Raw genomic sequence first — 957 nt, 5'->3', positions numbered from 1 at the left:
TATCTTTATATATTTTTGCCCTCACCAATCAATTTTTCTGGGTCCGTCACTACCAGAAAATATGCCCTGTTTTGGCATATATTGTTACTTCAGAGTAGATAGATAACATAAATTTTAATGATGTGAGAGTCAATGTAATTAGATCAATAGTTTTAATACAAAAAAAGAATACTAATATGCAAACTGCACGAGTGCAAAACTAATTTCAACAGATGTTGCTCCTTGATCACTGGTAGTCCAAACAACTATTAGCTATTTCTCAAGTCAAACTGCAGTAATCACATCTTCTCTTCTTAGTATTGAATATAAGTGCCACTATAGCAAGAAATCTAAGATGTCTTTCCTGAACACTCAATGGATAACCCCAATCAAAAACACCATTACCAACAGCAGAAGAGACTAAACAGAACCAAGAATCAAGAACAATCAACATTCAGCAGCAAACATTACAAAACAGTAACAGCAACCAGCAATTACAAAACAGCAACAAACATTACAAAACAGCAACAAAGATTACAAAACATTACAAAACAGTAACAGCAGTAACCAGTAATCACAGTAAACCTGAAACCTGCAACCAGCAACCAGCAACCAGCAACCAGCAACCAGCAACCAGCAACCATTACCAACAGCAGAAGAGACTAAATAGAACCAAGAATCAAGAACAATCAACATTCAGCAGCAAACATTACAAAACAGTAACAGCAACCAGCAATTACAAAACAGCAACAAACATTACAAAACAGCAACAAAGATTACAAAACATTACAAGAAAATTTCAACAAAAATTTCAGAAATTAAAACGAGGAAGAAGAATCGAGCATTCAGCCATCAGTAAACAGAGCCATCAGTAACCAGAGCATAAAAGGAAGAAGAAGAACCGAAGAAGTGAAAGTAGGGGCCACTAACCTTCGACGGAGACACGGACGGCAGCCGGCGAGACGACGCAAGCGGCGA

The 957-nt window shown here is 37.2% G+C and overlaps 1 protein-coding gene across 4 annotated transcripts in view; it reads right to left on the bottom strand.

Annotated features, from left to right (window-relative positions):
* Positions 1-951, bottom strand: part of LOC107625190 — a 5,850-nt gene extending 4,899 nt beyond the window's left edge. For 2 of the 4 annotated variants that reach the window (XM_021115724.1, XM_021115725.1), the window contains exon 1: positions 572-638. In XM_021115724.1, the coding sequence (XP_020971383.1) occupies positions 572-623 (52 nt within the window). In that variant the 5' untranslated portion in view covers positions 624-638. Of the gene's footprint in view, positions 1-564; positions 639-909 lie in introns of those variants that run through there. The other 2 variants (XM_016327761.2, XM_021115726.1) reach the window with 2 other exon arrangements.

The sequence above is a fragment of the Arachis ipaensis genome, chromosome B02 (genome assembly GCF_000816755.2).
Source record: "Arachis ipaensis cultivar K30076 chromosome B02, Araip1.1, whole genome shotgun sequence".
NCBI lineage: Eukaryota > Viridiplantae > Streptophyta > Magnoliopsida > Fabales > Fabaceae > Arachis > Arachis ipaensis.
The sequence above is the reverse complement of the archived record's forward strand: the minus strand, read 5'-3'. Positions and strand labels throughout refer to the sequence as shown.